Source organism: Tachysurus fulvidraco, chromosome 16, assembly GCF_022655615.1.
Source record: "Tachysurus fulvidraco isolate hzauxx_2018 chromosome 16, HZAU_PFXX_2.0, whole genome shotgun sequence".
Classification (NCBI taxonomy): domain Eukaryota; kingdom Metazoa; phylum Chordata; class Actinopteri; order Siluriformes; family Bagridae; genus Tachysurus; species Tachysurus fulvidraco.
Genome location: NC_062533.1, coordinates 18,515,067 through 18,533,176, shown reverse-complemented (window position 1 = coordinate 18,533,176; position 18,110 = coordinate 18,515,067). Strand labels below are relative to the sequence as shown.

Genomic DNA, 18,110 nt, shown 5'->3' with positions numbered 1-18,110 from the left:
ACCTGCACATCCCTGTGAATGAGATGTTACTATAGAAACTGTAACAATTGTGCATTCAATTAAAATTCTGACCAATCAGATCCAGGAACACAGTCATAAAGACTTTAATCCAGGGGAATTATAAATATACAGTTTATAACTTGACGAGTAAGTATTTCTATTCATATCGATTAATCACTGCATGTTGATAACTATTTATGGTATTCCGTTACATACAGACGTAAACTTTGGTACAATGCAGTTCCCAGGAATGCTAATCAGTGCACAGTAAAAAGCTTTCGCTAAACATGTTTTAGCGGAAGCGCGAACGCGAACATGACTACTTCTTAGTGGGGTCGATGACACGGCCCATTTGTAGCAGGCTTTTAGTGGCCTCGTGATAGACGAGGAACAGGAAAGGCCGATTGAAGGTGAGTCTCGGAGGAAGAGTCTGCATGAAGATGCTGCTGGAGGACGGAGCATCCAAGCCTTCTTGCTCATCCACTTCCACCAGGACCTTCTGCAGTGCCTGCAACCAGGAGAGCCAGGAGTTTATTACATAATATTTCAGGTGTGTAGGAAACAGCAAGAACTGTGGGTGTTGTCAGAGTTTCTGCAGGACTCGGTGGGCGTGGTCAGAGTTTCTACTGTATATAATTTATTTGTAAATGATATCTACTGCCCCTCATTTACCCCGTGACTGATACACTACCTCAGACAGTTTCAGCTCAGATGATTTGCTGAGGTATTGCAGATCTGTACTATTCTGGAATTTGTTGAAGCCCAGACCGAGGAGGCTTTTCTTCAGGGAGAAGGAGTACTCCACGGAGAACCTGGGTATCTGGACCTCTAGCTTCCTGCGGAGTGACCACATGACCAAACACACAATTACTATTCAAGCACAATGAATCACTAATGTTTCACAGTTTATAAATCAATAATAAACTGGACCCTGACGTACGTCTTCTTAAGCTTTGCTACCCATCCGAGGAAGACTTCAGCAGTCAGGGCTTCATCCACAGCTGTGTAGTCTACGTCTTCATCTGGTAGGAGGACCAACATGGCAGTCCCATCAGTACACGGCAGCTTCAAAATGCCCACCTTCAGAGACGGGTCATACGCCAGGTAGTACCTATCAGAGCGGACCATCATCGGCACCTGGACGATGTGATACTTATCAATGTAGAAGCGTTCCTCCTGAGTGAAGCTGGAGTTGAAAGGGAGCTTCCAATGGCCTGGTTGGGAAAACAGCAAACATTATAAGCTTAGAATCCTGAAGGATACTTCAGTTACCTTTCTAGGGCAAGTGATATTATTCTGTGTAGAACATAAAAACCATGTTAGAAACATTCCAAAAAAAGCAGAAGTAAAATTCCTTTTTTGGAATGTAAAGCTTTTTATTTTCCATTGACCTTTAAAGAACCATTAAAGAACCCAGTTTCCTTTATGTACTAGAGCAGCCATGGAACTGATCTGGTTCTCTGTCTCTTTCTATAGGAGTCAGGACATTTACACTAAGAAGGGTTCTCTGTTTATCCCTCTGCAGGAACCCTAAAAAACTCAAAGATCAGTACAACATGTTCCTTCACTAGAAAGACTTCAACTTGAACCATGTAGTTATCTAATGAACCTTTAAAGAACCTTTGAAGAACTCATTTTAACCCATCTACTGAACAGGTATCTGGCCTGGTTCTTCGTCTATCTCCACAGGAACCAGAGCTACCATTTGTTCCTTGCATGCATCTGCAATAACACAATGTTGTGTACACAACATTAGACAACCCAGAACAGGGGTTCTTTTATGTCCCGCTGCAGGAGCCTAAACTTTCGAGAGTATTCCAGGCAGAACGCTTTTACACTGATAAGGGTTCTTCATTTTGCAGTAAGCTCTTAAAGAACCCTTGAAGGACACCTGAGAGGTAAAACAATGAGCAATAATTTGGTGTTTGTATGGCAGAAATAACCAGCCAGTACACCCACTTCTGGGGAACAGGGGTGTGTTAAGAGCGCTTCCTAAAAGGGTTCTGTTTGGAACCATTTCTGCTACCTTCATGCTTCTGCTACCTTCATGCACATCATGGTGCATTTGTGTTAAGTCCTCTGGTTTTTGCATCACATACACATCACATTCTCAGCTGGATGATCTAGAACATGAAGATGGGAAACACAGAACCCCTGGAAAAGGAGCGAGAAGCACCCTGATGGTTCCTCACCTGTAAAATACGCAGCACTGATGAGCAGGAGCTGGCTTTGAGGATCCACGGTGTCCAGCAGCTCCCTGATCTTGTTCCCCGTGTTGCTTGTGATGTACTCACTGATGCTGGCTTTAGTGGCCTGTGTGTTGGAGAAATCCACATTTTTCACATCTGCATTGTAGAACTTCTTCACCAGGCTGCTGAAGCTGGACTCGACCTGGACCTGCCTGTTGATGAACAGACCCGTCACTACAATCTGACCCACAGCTTCCTTCATCTGCTGCAGCAATGCCGGGATCCTCTCCGGTTCTCCTTCTTTATCCATAGGAGCCAGGTTTAACGTTTGAAGCAGTTCCTTTCTCGTGTTCTCTTCGGCTCCTGCTGCCAGAGACGCCAGGCTCAGTGAGGCTGCTAAAGGCGAGAAGGCAAAGTTATCATCGCTCGTGCTAGCGATCTTGCGGTACAGTGCAGTGGCGAAGTCCGTGTTCCGGCCAGCCAGCTCCTGCATGTCCGAGCTCTGCGTCTGACCCTGAGTACCTGCGGTGAGGAGGGTTACGCTGAGCACGATGAAGACCTTCTCCATGGCTCCTGTTCATGAAAGTGAGACAGAGATTTGTAGATTCACCGACACTGGAGACTCCTTACGTAAACATTACATAAACACTCGTTTGCTGAAATCATCAGTCACATGATATTAATCAGTTTATAGGGACTGTTTATGTAAACAATGACAGATTAATTAACTTCATTTTAAGGAACAGAATCATTTTTCAGCATGAAGCGTAAAAGCAAATATAGAAATGTTCGTAAACAGTCTGCTGAAGAAAATGAGCTTTCCAACGATCTGTGATACAATACAGAAAAAATAACATCTACAGCTGTCACGGGAACGAGCCACCACCGCTAGGTGGCGAGGCTGCATCAACTTCATTGTAACTTGTAAAAGTGTAAAATAATGATGGTAGAAAAATAAAGGATTGTATCTGTATAATTAAATGATGTTTTTATAAAGGATATTAGTCAGTTTCTTTTTGTACCTGTATTACGGCAATTTAAAACTAAGAGAAATTAACATTTGTTAGAAGATTTCATTATTATTCTTGTTTTTTTGCTGATATCTGGATCACAGCTGTAATTCTATCTGAACATCAGGAGATTATAAAGATTCTAAGTAAGATTCTGAGTCATTTCTTCAGATTAATGTGAGCTGTATAAGCTTCTACATGACATGTACATGTACTCTGTCTGTGATGAGCTTCCTGAGCAGTGAGTTTCATCAATGTGTAATCCTTTAACTTTGTGTGTAATTTGTTGTAAGAGGATGAGATAAAATACACAGTGAGCTGCAGAGAAACCTGCAGTGTAACTGGGAGCAGGCTGGAGGTTTGCGGTTCAATGGGCAAAGTGCAAAATAGGGAAAAACACACAATAGCTGATCAATACTGACCCTGTGCTAAGCTTTTACAGTTTGTCATTCATTCATTCATTCATTTTCTACCGCTGTAATAATATTCATAATAATATTAATGATAATAATAATAATAATACTATAAGAAGAAGAAGAAGAAGAATCGTCATCACCGTCATAAGACTTTATTGTTGCGTCATTGTGAAAGACACCATAAATGTCACTGATACCCCAGTGTTTGTTCCTTTGTTTACATCATGAACATCATGAACTTCACTGATATCCAAATGTTTGTTCCTTTTACAGAGAAACTGTGAGTATAAAATATTACAGAAAAAATAATATCTAGGCTTTTATATTAAGAGCTGGAGAAGGAAAGGACATCACCCTTGTGACAGAGAAGAGTTAACTACCTCATCCCATAAACCCATTCATTCTGTCTAGGACTGAAACAACAACAACAACAACAACAGCCACGCCTTGTTATTGCGTCATCATCATTATTATTAATATTTCTAACGACCTCTAAACATCACGAATTTGACTATTACTTCATTTGCGATTATATTTTTGTACTAATATGATTAATGTCTTCTATTGTGATTGTGCGTGTGTGTGCGTGTGTTTGTGTGCCCGTGTGTGTGTGTGTGTGTGTGTGTGTGTGTGTGTGTGTGTGTGTGTGTGTGCGTGTGATACGATGACAGCATCATTTATTCCAGGCCTGTACATTTTCATTGCGTTTATATTATCCAGTGATTTATTCTGTATTGTTGCTCAGTGTAAACAGAAAGCAGACCCTTTGTGTGGTTGTAAATAATCGCTGAGATTAACGACATGTCTGTTTATACTGATGTAAACACACAGATCTGTAAATAATCCCGCGTCTCTGCACGATAATAAAGCACAATCGCAGTGACAGCTGTTACTCACAGTACAGATGTTTAACACCGAGCGGTTCCGCAGTTTTCTGGTCAATAATCGGGAAATAATCCTGAAGCAGAAGGAGAGAATTCGCGGATTAGCGGTTGATCCTCAGCAGCTTGGTGTGTAACAGAGACTGTGTGTGTGCATGTGTGTGTGTGTGTGTGTGTGTGTGTGTGTGTGTGTGTGTGTGTGTGTGTGTGTGTGTGTGTGTGTGTGTGCGCGTGTGTGTTACACAACCCCCAGGATAAAGCCTTCATGTGTCTACACAAAGCCTACACAAAATCCTCCTGACTAATGTAACTGCCCAGAAACTAATAATAATAATAATAATAATAATAATAATAATAATAATAATAATAATAATAATAATAATAATCATTAGCTGAACATTAAATAAATAAATAAATAAATAAATAAATAAATAGTAAATATACTGCATATCTGTGCAGCATGTACGATATTATATTGTATATTAATATAAAGTATTGTGATTTAAAGTACTGTGAATAAAATCTCTCTAATTCCGTGTAATAAAACAGGAGGGAAAAGTGTTTATTTTTCATTTCCAGCTGAAAATCTAAGCCAAAAAGGCTAAACATTTCTTATCAAAATATTTTATATCATTTATTTACCCTTGATAAAATGATGTTACATGCTGTTCTAGCGTTTTACCAGCAGAGGCAGAAGAACCGAGTTAATATTGACGTGTCGTTCATAAGTGATTCGGCTCTTTGAGTCGGATATTGTAGGTGAGGTCGGCTCTTTGAGCCTGGTTTACGAAGCAAGAGTCGACTCTTGAGTCGAATGAGCTGATTCACTAAAAAACAAACTATTAGCATTTAAAACAAAGTCTAACTGAATTCATGAACACAGAATGCAGATAGTTCTTAATTGTAATATTTATAAAAATGAATCGATGTGTTTATCACATGTTTGATATTACTGTGCTCATTTAAATATCGACTACTAAATGTAGCAGAAGCAGCAGAAAGCAGACCTTCATTAATAAAACTCAACATTTCTAGCTCAATTAACACTTAAAGTCCTGGATTAGTGAGTATTTTGTCCTGATAAATCATCTTCAGGAGCTACTGTACATAGGCATAAGCATAATGCATGTTAAAAGTGATGAATGTAACGTTTACAAATATGACAACAAATCACAAGTATTTGTACATTATATATACATAAAAAAAAACAATGTTTACGAAGGCGTTTTTTGTTTGGTTTTTTTTACACAAGTTTAAGTGCAACAAATTCCTTCATTTGGCATCTCAGCAATTCTCCAGTATGGCACTAGGTGACTTTTCACATCAGAACCTGAACTTCAGATGATGGAGCTTCTCTGAGACATCCTAAGGTCATAACGGATCTCAATTTGCAATTAAAAGTCTGGCCGTGATGTTTGGCTAGCTGGACAACGGGATCTGCTGAGTTGGGATGTTTCCTCTGCTGCTTGGGACATCGATGTTGGGATCATCGTCCACCTGGTAGCACTTCCCCAGGTTCTTGATGATGTTGAAATTATAGCGAGCCGTCTCAGCGATGCTGTTCTCCAGAATCCAGCCTTCTGACTCACACTCAGGGTTTCCTAACTTCAGAACGTTCTCCATGGAGGTCTGCAGATAACGGACTCCGGTGAGCACAGCGAGCTTAAGAACAAAGAAGATGAAGAAGAGGAAGAGGAAAAAGAGGAAGATTAATGTGAAGATCAGGAGAGTAAACTTTTACCATCTTAAATCTGCACACCTAAAAATCAGCTCCACTGAAAGTGTCTCTTGGTTTCTTGGAGCCTTTAGCTTGATAAATAGGTTCTACATGGAGTCTTTTTCTGAAAACCATTTGTTCTGGATTTATCAAAAACATTTAAGACTTTCTAAGAAGAGCAAACTGGAGAACCTCAGATTTAACTCCTCAGTCTTGAAAATGTTTGAAAACTTAGATCTAGCTTTACTACTGACACTGGAGACTCCGTCCATATTTACTCTTACACATGGATTTTAATTCGCTCATGTAACACGTCCACCATGTGAACGAGCCGTTACTATAGAGACGAGCTCGTTAATATTAAGGTGTGATGTGCAGCTGCTCCACAGTCAGAGCTTCTGTTATAGAAAACTAATCAACACCTTCGGAGCTGAATTCAAACTGAACTGTGCAGTAGCTGAATGCTGAGTGATTGACGCGTCAGACCTCGAAGAGCCAGATGATGAGCACGATGAAGCCGATGGACTGCATGATGTGGGTGTAGTAATCCAGCAGAGCTTGTCTGCAGCCCTTATGGTTCAGGTTCAGTTCCTCCATCTGCTGGTCATAGTTGTAGTGCGCAGACCTGTTGGTGAGTCGGTGCTGGATGCAGGGTCGAGGTGAGAACAGGTTACAACAGCTAAATGGTACTCCGTCCAGGAGGTACTTCCCGTCCACGTTGCTCCTCTGACGACTAACAGGAAGAGGGAGTAGAAGTTGATCATTTGGTTTAAATGGACCAGAGCTAAACTCTGCACAGTTAGGTACAGCTCATCTCTGGGTTATCTCACAGCAGATACTCAGGGAGCTTTCACACACAATCTGGTTTTATCGAATCTGAATCAGAAAAAAAAAAGAAAAAGGATTTGGATTTTTTGATGCAAGTATAGTAAGAGATCAGTTAGATCACAAATCGATTCGACTGCATGAAATGAGCCAACAATGCTGAGTTTTTATTGCAGTCGACATTTTTCCTATTCATAAAATGAACCAAACCAAAAGACAAATGAATTATTAATTGTCCCACAAGGTAGAAAAATACACTGGATCTTTGCTACACAATTCTTAAAGACACATATGGCTCTGTACCCAGGGCAGTCTTGGGGAACTCTGATCACTGTTTGGTCCATCTTATTCCAACATACAAGCAGAAACTAAAACCTACTAAACAGTGAAGAGATGGACCAGTGAGGCAAAGCAGGAACTACAAGACTGTGCTGATTGCACTGATTGGAGTGTATTTGAGGCTGGAACTGACATCCTGGATGAACTGTGTGACACTGTGATGTCTTACAGTACATCAGTTTTTGTGAAGACGTGTGTGTGCCAACCAAAACCTTCTGCAAATTCAGTAATAACAAGCCAGGGTTCACAGCCAAACTGGAAAAACTTCGACATGCCAAGGTAGATGCCTACAGAGGGGAGAACAAAGCTCTGTATAAGAAGGCCAGGAACAATAGAGATCTGAATAGCAAAAAAAGAGCTACTCTGACAAGCAGGTTTTCAGCTAACGACCCTGCATCAGTGCAGAAAGACCTGCAAGGCATCACTAACAACAAGATATCACACCCCCCCCCCACACACACACACGCACACACTTGCACTACCATGCACTTCTCACACTTTATGTACATAACTGACCAGTCATATATTCTGTATTCATATTTAATACTCATTCTGTCTATATCGTATCCCATCATCTGCATTGTCTTGTATAGTTTGTATAGTATAGTGTTATTTATGTGTGTATTGTATAGTATAGTGTTATTTATGTGTGTATTGTATAGTATAGTGTTATTTATGTGTGTATTGTATAGTATAGTGTTATTTATGTGTGTATTGTATAGTATAGTGTTATTTATGTGTGTATAGTATCGTATCGTGTTATTTATGTGTGTCTTGTCTAGTATCGTGTTCTTTCTGTGTGTATTGTATAGTATAGTGTTCTTTATGTGTGTCTTGTATAGTATCGTGTTATTTATGTGTGTCTTGTCTCGTATAGTGTTCTTTATGTGTGTATAGTCTCGTCTCGTGTTATTTATGTGTGTATAGTATAGTATAGTGTTATTTATGTGTGTATTGTATAGTATAGTGTTATTTATGTGTGTATTGTATAGTATAGTGTTATTTATGTGTGTATTGTATAGTATAGTGTTATTTATGTGTGTATTGTATAGTATAGTGTTATTTATGTGTGTATTGTATAGTATAGTGTTATTTATGTGTGTATTGTATAGTATAGTGTTATTTATTTCTGTACTTTTGAGAGTCACAAACAGCTGGAACCAAATTCCCTGTGTCTGTCAACATAAACACACATGGACAATAAACCTGGTTCTGATTCTGATTCTGAATTAAAAGAAAAACAAACCAATTCAGATTCAGAAAACAAACCAAATCAAAGAACAAACGAATCAAAAGAAACACTTTGACTCTACTCTACTTTTACAGCACTTACTGTTGTTCAGTATGCTGTGTTCAACATTTTGCATTATTTCTTAAAAAAACAAGAAAAAAGAAAAGAAACTTGGTTCAACTCACTCCATCACTTTAGTGCTGGTGATATCCAGGTACTGGTTACTAACCCACTGGATGTGGAACCAGTCTCTAAACCCATCATTTCCACAGCACTGGAAGTGGATCTGCAGGAGATCAAGGCTCTGTTTGATGTAGCAGCGCCCGGGCATGTCCGTGTCCTTGTAGTATCGCATGGCGTCCCGCAGACCTGAAAACAGAGCGGCCTCCAGGTCTCTGCGCATGGTGTAGCACATCAGAGCTCCCACCAGGATGCAGAAGGTGAAGAAGAAGGTACAGATGATGTACGGCAGCATGAGGAGCTTCCAGTACAAGAACTTGTCGGCATCCACACAGTCGTAGCAGATCTTTCCACCCAGGTAGTTGATGCCGCAGGCGGCGAGACCCACAGCGATCAGCATGTTCGGCACGGAATGGATCTCGTCGGTCATGAGCTCTCGTCTTTTCTGGATCTCCACTTTTAAGAAAATGCCCAAGCTGAAGAGAACGAGGCCTGTGATCACAGAGACCCAGTTCAGAACCCACAGAGCCTGGGCCAGGTTGTCTCGACTCGTCTTAGTGAAGGTCACCTTCAAGACTGCCATTTTACTGGAGATATTCGGGCAGTAAGTCTGCAGTGGTGGTGGTGATGGTGTGGGGGGTTGGTGGTGGAGTGGTGCAGAGATATGGTTAGGAGGGCAGGAGAACAGAGAGGGTATTTCTAGAGTTCCCTTGTAATCAGATTAGTTGAGATATTTTTACTCTCCTCCATGACAGCCAGAGCTTCACTAAAACCAAGACGGAGGAAAACAAAAATATTAACAGAAGAAAAAACTGCTTCTCGCCGTCAAAGGAAAATAATCAATGACCGTGGAGTGATTTGATGAAGCAGAGTTCAACTTTTATAAGATGCAGCAGGTTACAGCTTTCCCTCTGACACCGGAGACCGACCCCATTACACCATATCAACATATTTAAAACATCTGTTTGAGTGAGAAAGTTGAAGTCCTTGTGAATGAGTTGCTGTATTAGATGGAGTGCTGCTCTACTGTCAGACCTGCTGTTATAGAAAACTACTCAACATCCTCTGACCATTTCCATTAAACATCATTTTGTGAAACAAAGGACAATGTCAGAGCACAAATGACCAGCATGCTAAGCAGAGAAACATACCCTCATATCTCCAGGGTTCATGTTCTCCTTCCAGCAGACAAATCCATGTGTTTGATTTTCAGACGTATTAATAACCCTCTTTCACGTCAGTCATTGTTGATATATTTTCTGGTGAGCACAGAGAGATGGACGGAGCAGTGGCTTCCCTCTGAGCCACGTAATCAGCTTATCATCAGGATTTAATGGAAAAGCACAAGACAGCTTTAACCAATCCCAGTTCAGAAGGACAAGACGTCATGTCTCAACAGTCCACATACATACATCTCTACTCACATTTACATAACGATCTAACCTAACACTAAAGGTTGATCATTTGGGGAGAATTTGTGATGTTATTTTGACCTGAACTGAAGAAACCTATTACTAGCATTTCTAGTCTCAGACAAGCTTCCATGCTAGCAATTAGTTTAACCACTGGAGGAACCTTAAATATAGTTATATGTGCATGAACATGATTTATAGAAAATTTAATAATATTTCAGAACTGGAAAATAATTATTATTGTTATTTACAATCTAATTAGTCTTCTCTCAGCTTCTTTACGTTATCCTGCTGCATTTCCCCGCCAGACCTCCAGAGGGCAAACCTGTACATATGTTCATGTTCTGTTTCTCATTTGCTTTTATTATACTCACCTTGTCATTGTTTTAACATGGTGGGAGTTTACATTTAACATTTTGGGCGATTAAAAGGCCAAAAAAAAAAAAACGTTGAGAAAGTATTATTATTATTATTATTATTATTATTATTATTAGTAGTAGTAGTAGTAGTATAAGTGTTATTATAATAATAATAATAATTATTATTATTATTATTAGTAGTAGTATAAGTATTATTATAATTATTATTATTATTATTTTAATTATAATTATTATTTATTTTTTAAAACTACAAAGGTCTAATTATTATTATTGTTATTATTATTATTATTATTATTATTATTATTATTATTATTATTATTATTATAACAAACGTCGGTTTATATATATATATATATATATATATATATATATATATATATATATATATATATATATATATATATTAGTTGAAGAGTGCACTGAATTCCCACATTTTTTCTCGACGTTTTTAAGTTAAAAATTAATAATAATAATAATAATAATAATAATAATAATAATAATAATAATATTTTTTCGACGTTTTGTAGTTTTAAAAAATAATTAATAATTTTCTTAAAATAAGAAGAAGAAGAAGAAGAATAGTAGTAGCAGTAGTAGTGCCACACGGTGGCGTCAGAGACAAAACACGTCTCTGTACTCTCTAAAATCCGCCATTCTAAATCACTTACATATACTGAATCGGTTCCTTGTGAAGCCTTCGCTAGGGTGTTGTAGTTAAACTGTGAGCTTTGATTCATTTGATTCAGCATTCAGAGCAGTGTAAAGTTTCAGAAATACAGTGCAATGTCAGTCATATCTGTGTTCTAACTGAATGTTTATAAAGGAGCGAATCAGGTAATATAGTGACATACAAGCGTCCTTATATCTATTAATAACATTTATTACAATTTACAGATTAAAATGTAGGAATCTGACAAACTAAAGCTATTTATAATCAAATACTGATTCATTTATGAGCTGTTGTCTGGTCTATCTGTCTGTCTGTTTGTCTGACTGTCTGGTCTATCTGTCTGACTGTCTGTCTGGTCTATCTGTCTGTCTGTCTGTTTGTCTGACTGTCTGATCTATCTATCTATCTATCTATCTATCTATCTATCTATCTATCTATCTATCTATCTATCTATCTATCTATCTATCTATCTGTCTGTCTGTCTGTCTGTCTGTCTGTCTGTCTGTCTGTCTGTCTGTCTGGTCTATCTGTCTGTCTATCTGTCTGGTCTATCTGTCCAACTGTCTATCTGTCCAACTGTCTATCTGTCCAACTGTCTATCTGTCTGTCTCTGTCTGGTCTATCTGTCTGACTGTCTATCTGTCTGTCTCTGTCTGGTCTATCTGTCTGACTGTCTGTCTGGTCTATCTGTCTGTCTGTCTGTCTGTCTCTCCGTCTGGTCTATCTGTCTGGTCTATCTGTCTGTCTGTCTATCTGTCCAACTGTCTATCTGTCTGTCTCTGTCTGGTCTATCTGTCTGACTGTCTATCTGTCTGTCTCTGTCTGGTCTATCTGTCTAACTGTCTGTCTGGTCTGTCTGTCTGGTCTATCTGTCTGTCTGTCTGTCTGTCTGTCTCTCCGTCTGGTCTATCTGTCTGTCTGTCTGTTTGTCTGACTGTCTGGTCGGTCGGTCGGTCGGTCGGTCGGTCGGTCGATCGATCGATCGATCTATCTATCTATCTATCTATCTATCTATCTATCTATCTATCTATCTATCTATCTATCTATCTATCTATCTATCTATCTATCTACTTATCTGACTGTCTATCTGATCTATCTGTCTGTCTGGTCTATCTGTCTGGTTTGTCTATCTGTCTGTCTATTGAAGTTAGCAGTGAATTTAGCCATAGTTGCTAATGTTTAATAGCTAAATCTAACAACTGTATAAAAGCTAATTAGATTTATAGTAGAATCTTTGTTAGCGTAGCTTGTTACTACTAATTTATTTGAATGATGGTGTGTGATTGTTATAATAGTCACTAGCTAACATCGCATAGGTCTCTGTTTAAAATGGTTTGTTTGATGTTAGCAAGGAAGTGCTGTTACTAACTAAACTAACTCATCACTTAAAATAAACCAAATAAACACAAACATTTCATAATTGTCCAAATGTCAAAACAAAAGGAAAGATTTGTATGAAAGAAATGGAGGAAATTGCGAAAATTCTAAATTTGGCTCTTCATGATGATGATGACGACGATGATGGTTTTATTATTATTCCTAATCGTATTTCCCTAAATCTCTCATCAGCATCACAAATCACACACATCACTAATCCCCCCAGCACCAACACATCCGTCTATTAAAATGTCAGTTGTTATTATTATTCAGTTGTTCTGACACATTCTTTGACCCTGAAAGCACTTATAACTCCTGTGACTTCAAATTCAGGAACAAAAAGTAATAATTTACACATGCGACTGTCTTCACATGTACAGTATGTTCAACATGACATTAAACTGAGCGAGAAACGTTTTATCTAATCGTCATTAAAGCAGCACGACTGCTTATTGGACAGCTTCTTAATTAACCAGTCTGTGAGTTTTAATGAAAATAAAATCCAGCATAATAAAAGCATCAATCCGTCCTTAACCGCGCAGTGAGATGTTTTCTGTGGTGTCTTGAAAATATTTCAGCAATGTCATGAGCACAAAGTTAAGCGACAGGTTTGTCAGCATATTCTGACCATGACTGTGAGGAGGAATGAAAAACACGGAGACTCGATCACATCACGTTGCTCTGACACTCCCAGGTTCCTGATTATTATCCCCCTGCTGCATGGCACGCAGAGGTTTGATTCATCCTTCACGTAGCTAATGTATTGTTCACCCGGTGTTTACTGAAAGCTGCCTCTCGTCCACATGAATCAGTAAATGACATTTCCTCTGCTAACAGCCCACCGGAGGAATAAACACAAACGACAGGATCATCTGCTCCAGTCCTCGCTAAAACATCTCACAGCTCGCTGTCAAATCGCTGATGTCATCTGTAGAAGGCGCCAATATTATTGCACCCAGCGTGACCATATGGCCCAGTTTAATCTGATTAAAGATCAGTTGTATAATGAACACATCACACTGCTAGTTCATGACAAGGCCAGCTTTAGAGATGGACACGAACACAACATGCCATGATCTCTCTCTCTCTCTCTCTCTCTCTCTCTCTCTCTCTCATCACTTCGTACACATCCACTAACAGGAATAAAACACGACGTGTTGCTTTATATAGAGTTAGAACCCCATAGTGGAGTAAAAACGAGACGGATTGCGTCCACAAAAGAGCCTTTGTGCTCGGCTCGGTTCCTGGAAACGCTAATCGCATTCATTAGCCAAACGTCCTGTTGATTAGTTCAGCAGAAAAATGTTTAATTTCATGTTAAATGCGGTACAGCGGATAATCAGGTTAGTGTGTTGCTCCTGTTTCCTCTCCGTTAGCCCACGGACTCTGCTCTCCACTTCTCACCGAGAGTTCGTCGCGGTTAAAAGTCACGTTTATCCACGCGACGACGTTAAATTAAATGACAAATTTAAAAGATATACTAAATAGCTTCAAAATATCAATGAAAAGAAATTAAATTCAAATAAATAAAATCACATTAAACGAACCAATATATCGCGATACAGATGTAAATAAATAATGAAATAAATTAGACTACATCGATATGATGTATCTATTACAGAAAGAAAGAAAATAAATGCCGGTAAATAAGAATTTTGAAATAAATAATTAATAAAGAAATCTTACAAATAAAGAAAGAAAAATCACATTAAAATAACAAATGCATTGCAAACGAAAGAAAATAGTTGGATATAAGAAAATAATAAAATAAATGTAAATAAAGAAAGAAGTCTTATTAAAGTAACATACATGTACCTATCACAGAAGGGAAAGAAAGAAAGAAAGAAAGAAAGAAAGAAAGAAAGAAAGAAAGAAAGAAAGAAAGAAAGAAAGAAAGAAAGAAAGAAAGAAAGAAGATATTTGACCAAAAAAAAAAAATTCAGGATAAAAATTCTGTCCTAATAAATGTACATTTTTATGACCTAAAATTTGATGACTATTGAATAATTCACTTAAATTGATATTATGTGTTAAATAATGAAGTTTAAACCCCAGGTCCTTGAGCAAGGCCCCGAACCCTAAACTGCTCGGTTGTATAAAATGAAATAAAAATGTTTGCTGCTCGAGATAAGAGATAAGAGATAAGGCCTTTGCAACATGCCATGAATATAACTATAGATGTAGATCTGAAGCTGGAAGAGTTGGTTAGTGAAACGTCCTCATGGTTCACCAACTAATTTGTGTTGTTGTGTTAAACCTGAAATCCACAGTAATCATTTTATTTAATGAAACAGTTTGGATCTTCCATGTTGAAGAAATCCACTCCACTTGGTCATGTGACTCTCTGTCTTTCTTTCTTTATCTCCACTTGCTTTTCCTTTTCTACCTCGGGATGCCCATCCTGAGACATCTCTATGCCTCTTTTCCACCAGAAAGAACCGGGTGCTGGTTCAGAGCTAGCGCTAGTGCTGGTTCAAAGTTGGTTCCACTGGCGAACCTTCTAAGAACCGGTTTGCCTTTCCACTGGCTAGAGAGCATCACAACGCCGAGTGTGACGTCACTGTATACGTGTCACGTGTCCCAGCGACGTTAGCGCAGCAGCGGCAAACACAAACACAACAACAATGGCGGATGTTGCTTTACTGTTAATGCTCATGGCTTTGTGAACCTACATCGGCATCCAAACGCGGCGAATAAAACGTGTACGTGCGGCTCCGTTTAATCTGTATAAACGGAGGTTGTAATCGATAAAGTACATAACACAGAAAAAAGTTAGCCTTAGCATGTAGCTACCTACTGTCATGTGTGCTGATAATGTATCATATCACGGTAAAGTAAAAGTGTATTAAACATTAGTATACTTAAGGTACGTTATCAAATGCGCTAACAGTAGCCCCGCCCACAGCCCCGCCCCCAGCTCCCGACGCAAGCGGTTCTTAAGTCTAGACCAGCAACGTTTTGGTGCTACTTAAGAACCACTTTTCCTGGTTCGGATCCGGTGCTTTGGCGGTCGAAACAGAAAGAACTGGTTCTAAATTAGGCTCCGAACCTGCACTCGAACTGCCTCGGTGGAAAAGGGGCACTAGAGATCCAGCTTCCAAGTTCCAGCTCCAGTTGCTGAGGTATCTACAGATTGTTCCAGCTCCAGTTTTGGACCATTGAAGAGAAGTCTCTAACCCCATGAGGACTCTGAGGAGAACAGCTTCTTAATCCATTCACAAAAGAACATTCTACATTTTCTGTATCTCCATCGTTGAACATTCGAAAGCTCCAGCATGAATGAGTTAGTGTTATACAATGAACTCAGAGGTTATTATTTATTATCAAGAAGTTTATGATAATTCACACTCTCCGGTGTTCAATATGGTTTATAATCACACTCTCTGGTGCCGACTGAGGACGAGGTTCACTTTGTGAGTCTGGGAAAGCTTTAGAACGCTTTGGTGTAGACTTGTTTCTGCTCATTAATGAGAGCTGGATCATGGATCTCATTAGGAATTCTCCTGGTCAGCTCCTGGTGAGGTCCTAATCAGCTTCTGTTCAGCCCCTAGTAGAGATGTTCAGTATTCAGTGTAGGTCCAGGACCTCCTGGAGAGATTACAGCTCACAGCTTGCAGTAGAGTGAGGAGGCTCCAGGAGGAGCTGGAGGCTGAAAGCTGTGGTCAGGGATGGAGATGTCTGAGACGCTACTACTGTCAAGATCACTTCCTAAAGTGGAAAGACACTTATATGGAATAGATATCTAAAATCTATATATTTTACATTTTACAAAATAAACAGGCAGACACACACACACACACACACACACACACACACACACACACACACACACACACACACACACAAACACAGACACTACAGTACACAGTGAGAGTGTGTAATACATGTTATTCTTGCATATTGTGTGTGTGTGTGTGTGTGTGTGTGTGTGTGTGTGTGTGTGTGTGTGTGTGTGTGTGTGTGTGTTTGTTAAGTTACTGCTCAATAGAGTGTGTGACATGCGATCGTGTAATGTGGTCATACCTGTTAAGGTGTCCATTCGGTTTATCAGCATTCCACAGACAGAAGAAGAACTGAAGCAAGTGTGTTATGTATTGTTGTGTCATCCTCCTAGATCACTTACAAAATTACAGAGGTATTCTTGGACAGGCTTTGGTTTAGTTCCTGTCTGTCTGATCTATACCATTTTGTAGAATTAAATAATGAAGCCTCCAGTTTTTATTGCCAGTAATTATGGGGTCCCTCAAGGATCAGTTCTAGGACCTCTGCCTTTCTCGATATACATGCTTTCCTTAGGGAACATCATTAGAAGACATGGGATTAGTTTCTACTGCTATGCTGACGACACACAGTTATATAGCTCATCAAAACCAGATGAAATAGCCACAGTGTCCAAATTAACTCAGTGCGTTAAAGGGATACAAGATTTGATGAGCTGTAATTTTCTGTTGGTAAACTCTGACAGAATTTATCTTATACTACTTATCGGTCCAAAAACCAGTACACAGAAGTTCTCACAATTTAACTTCCATTTAGAGGGATGTACTGTTACTAGTAGCTTGACAGTGAAAGACCTGGTGTTTATTAGACAGTAACTTGTCTTTAAAATAATATCACCATATTACAAACACAGCCTTCTTCCACCTTAGAAATATCACCAAGCTGAGAAACATCCTGTCTGTATCTGATGCTGAGAAGCTAGTTCATGCCTTCATGACCTCTAGACTGGACTATTGTAATGCATTACTAGGTGGTTGTCCTGCATCTTTAATAAATAGGTTACAGTTAGTCCAAAATGCAGCTGCCAGAGTTCTCACTAGGACAAGAAAGTATGACCATATAACCCCAATGTTATCATCTCTACACTGGCTACCTGTTAAGTTTAGAATTCATTACAAACTGGTTCTACTTACGTACAAGGCTCTTAATATATTTAAATATTAGATATATTTAAATATTTATATATATATCCCCAATGAATGAGTCTGAGGTGACTCAGGTGCCTGTGGGGAGGAAAAACTTCCTTAGATGGTAAATGAAGAAACCTTGAGAGGAACCAGACTCAAAGGGGAACCTCATCCTCAACTGGGTGACACTGGGGGTGTGATTATATATACTGTATACAGTCTGATAAATGTTGTGTTGGTGTAAAAGACCACATGGAGTTCAGATCTCCTTTTTAGTATCACAGAGTCCAACTGGAGCTGGTAGATCTGTAGATGTCTCAGGATCCTCAGAGTCGGCCTCGTCTCGGCAGAGGTCCTAAATCTTCATCGCACGGTAGACGATCGGAGCTGGTACAATTTCTGGATGCCTCGGGATGGGTAGAAAAAGAGAAGCAGTAGAGAGGGATTAACGTAGCTGCTGCTCATAATATTTGCAAGTCTGATGTAATAGTGCACAGTATTATGGGATGTATTATGTGTGTGTGTACACCTGACTAAAGAGATGAGTTTTTAATCTACATTTAAACTGGGAAAGTG

General features: G+C 39.2%; 2 protein-coding genes across 2 annotated transcripts; both read right to left on the bottom strand.

The window, feature by feature from the left end:
* Positions 1–80: 80 nt before the first annotated feature.
* Positions 81–4,670, bottom strand: serpina10a (serpin peptidase inhibitor, clade A (alpha-1 antiproteinase, antitrypsin), member 10a). The gene is made up of 5 exons (XM_027163544.2): positions 4,513–4,670; positions 2,193–2,762; positions 941–1,214; positions 692–836; positions 81–508 (listed from the first exon to the last, which is right to left on the bottom strand). Exons 2-5 carry the CDS (start codon positions 2,755–2,757, stop codon positions 320–322), a joined length of 1,173 nt encoding a protein of 390 aa, XP_027019345.2. The 5' UTR covers positions 2,758–2,762; positions 4,513–4,670; the 3' UTR covers positions 81–319.
* Positions 4,671–5,069: 399 nt separating this feature from the next.
* Positions 5,070–9,811, bottom strand: prph2lb (peripherin 2-like b). The gene is made up of 3 exons (XM_027163546.2): positions 8,794–9,811; positions 6,700–6,946; positions 5,070–6,158 (listed from the first exon to the last, which is right to left on the bottom strand). The coding sequence occupies exons 1-3, from the start codon at positions 9,369–9,371 to the stop codon at positions 5,916–5,918; spliced, it is 1,068 nt and encodes a 355-aa protein (XP_027019347.2). The 5' UTR covers positions 9,372–9,811; the 3' UTR covers positions 5,070–5,915.
* Between the last annotated feature and the right edge of the window lie 8,299 nt (positions 9,812–18,110).